Source organism: Arachis ipaensis, chromosome B05 (genome assembly GCF_000816755.2).
Source record: "Arachis ipaensis cultivar K30076 chromosome B05, Araip1.1, whole genome shotgun sequence".
NCBI lineage: Eukaryota > Viridiplantae > Streptophyta > Magnoliopsida > Fabales > Fabaceae > Arachis > Arachis ipaensis.
In genome coordinates, this window is record NC_029789.2 from 122,070,075 (window position 1) to 122,072,767 (window position 2,693).

Here is a 2,693-nt window from a genome sequence, read left to right on the forward strand (position 1 = left end):
CTATTTTCTCATCAAGTTCTTGTTTTGCCTTTTCCAACACGTGAGGATTTTTCAATAGCAAACACATGGCCCATGTAAGAGAAACTGTGGTGGTGTCATTTCCCCCAACTATCATTGTCTGCGACATTAAAATAGTACGAGTTACATGACAACAATGCTATACACATTTAAGGAGGATCAATCTTGCAAGAAAATAGTAGATCACATACATTAAGGAGATCAGTTTTATTTTGAAAAAATAATAACAACAACAAACGGAAGTATGCATATATGTATGTTTTGAATGAAAATCAAACTAAAGCTTTAAAACATGCAAAGAAGAAATAGAAAGCTCAACTAATTGTTGCCAGAAAAAAATATATTTTTCACTGAAAATATTAATTACCAGTACCACAATGTTATATCATTCAAAATTGCTATTTGTATATTAAAATTAGCTATTAAAATCAGCCACCAATATATTTGTGTATAAATATATGTGTGGTTTAATTTATTTTTAATATGTATTTATATTCTAATATGTATTATATACTGGTAGCTAATTTTAATGGTTAATTTTAGTGTACACGTAGTATAATCGTATATCATTATATGGAAGAGTGTATATGGCTATTATTAGGGTGGTTAACTATATAATTTAGTAACATTTAAAATGTACTATTAAGATTAAGGTCATTTTTATTTATATTTTGATAATACTTTTTATTTTATTTTTATATTAAAAAGCATTATAAAATAATATAAAAAAATATTATTTTAATTTAACATCTAAAGCCATTGTAATATTATAGTATATATCACTTTATATATATACATGAAACTTTTTTTTACTCTTTATTTTCATGTATTCGGTCAACTCATTATACTTACTACTATATTATTTAGGTAGCTACAGAATTTTATTAATTTGTGTTTTAAATTCTAACATACGATAATAAGAAAGGAATGAGCACACAATACAATAGCAACAGAGAACAAGTTGGCTTATTGTAGGTGGAAAAAAATAAAAATTAAAAAAATTAAGAAAAGGAAAAAAAAAAGAAGAAGAAGGAAAGATTAGATAAGTATTAAGTGTATAATTCTCTACTCCCAGTGTGAAATATGATTTAACTATTGAAAAAAAAAACTTTTGAGCCAATAATAGTAGTTTAATAAATAAATTTTATTAATTTATGTATATAAATTTTAAAAATTATGAATTTAAATTATATTAATTTATGTGTATAAATTTTAATAAATATGAATATTAATTATATATTTTTTTTGTATATAAAATTTTTGTATATATAAATATAAATTATTATTAGCTCAGTGCTGGCTAAAAAAATAGAATAATAAGAACAAGTAACAAATTCTAAATAGATACATACCAATATTGTGGCTTTATATATGGTGTCAGCATCAAACCCATGAATGTTGGTATGAGAAAACACCGAAAGCATGACATCAATGAAGTCACGTGGCTCTTCACTTAACAAATCCATGTTTTTGCGATGCTCATCCAACCATCCACTCAAAATCTCATCGAGTTGTTTAGCAGTTTCTTTCATGGCCTTCTCATGCCCCCCCAAATCAAGCCACCTTAATGAAGGAATAGCATCTCCCACAGTAAACAGCCCCATAAGACGCATCATCTCCCTAATAGTCTTTAAACACTTACTCGCTTTATCCTCACTCTCCGAATCTACAGCTCCAAAGAATGTCTTCCCCGCAACTATTCTAAGAACCATGTTGAATGTCAATTCTGCAAACCATTGCTTTACGTCCACCAACACGTATCCAGATTCATTCTTCTGAGTGGACCAAAGACTTAAGAGATCTTTTGTTGAAGCTCGAACTTCGGAGACACGAACATGGCTTAGCAGCTCTATGCGGCGATTCGAGAGAAGCTCTAAGGTTGAAAACTTGCGGAGTTCACGCCAATATGGACCGTACGGCGTGAAACCAATCATGGCTCCATTGTAGCCAAGGTTTTCGAATGAGACAAGATTGGGACGAGAAGCAACAATTGCATCATTCTTTGTGAAGCATTCTTTCGCCATTTCTGAGTTGCTTAGTACTACAATCTTTTTGGAACCAAGCTTCACGGTGAAAAGGGGTCCATATTTGTCAGCCATGGCGCCTAAAGTAATGTGGAGTGGCTGTGAACGTGAGCCATGGAAGAGTGGAAGGTGACCCAGTATAGGCCATGCACCAGCCACCATTGGAGGTTCTCTATGTTTATTGCCAGCTTTGAATGGACGATACATTAATAAATAGAATAAGATGGTAATAACAAGAGAAAGGATTGTTATTCCAGTAATTGAGGTGGTGTTTGGATAAGTTGGAATTTGATCCATTGATTTTTCTGCTCAAGAATTTGTTTGTGGAATTGAAAAATGAAGAGAGATGAGTTTGATTTGGATAAATGATGAGTTAATTAGCTTAATGCTTTAATTTTCCTGATTTGTTTAAGTAAAGAAGGCGAGCATATCAAGCATACTGCATACACCAAATTAATTATAGCAAAAGAGGAATTACTGTGATCGATATTTTAAACATGTGTATTGTATTTGTAATTATGTATAGTTTTTTCAACCCGTTCTTATAATTTAATAAAGAAAAATATTAGACCAACGAATTATAACTCAAATGACATATTCTCTTATCCCCATTTAAAGGTATTGGATTCGAATCTCACTTCAAACTGTAAA

The 2,693-nt window shown here is 30.6% G+C and overlaps 1 protein-coding gene across 1 annotated transcript in view; it reads right to left on the reverse strand.

Moving 5' to 3' along the window:
• The window catches only part of LOC107643969 (cytochrome P450 82A3), a 3,460-nt gene extending 961 nt beyond the window's left edge, over positions 1-2,499 (reverse strand). The window contains exons 1-2 of the mRNA XM_016347729.2: positions 1,371-2,499; positions 1-118 (exon numbers count right to left, since the gene is read on the reverse strand). The exon at positions 1-118 is cut by the window's left edge and continues 18 nt beyond it. Coding sequence (XP_016203215.1) covers positions 1-118; positions 1,371-2,339 — 1,087 coding nt within the window. The 5' untranslated portion in view covers positions 2,340-2,499. The remainder of the gene's footprint in view (positions 119-1,370) is intronic.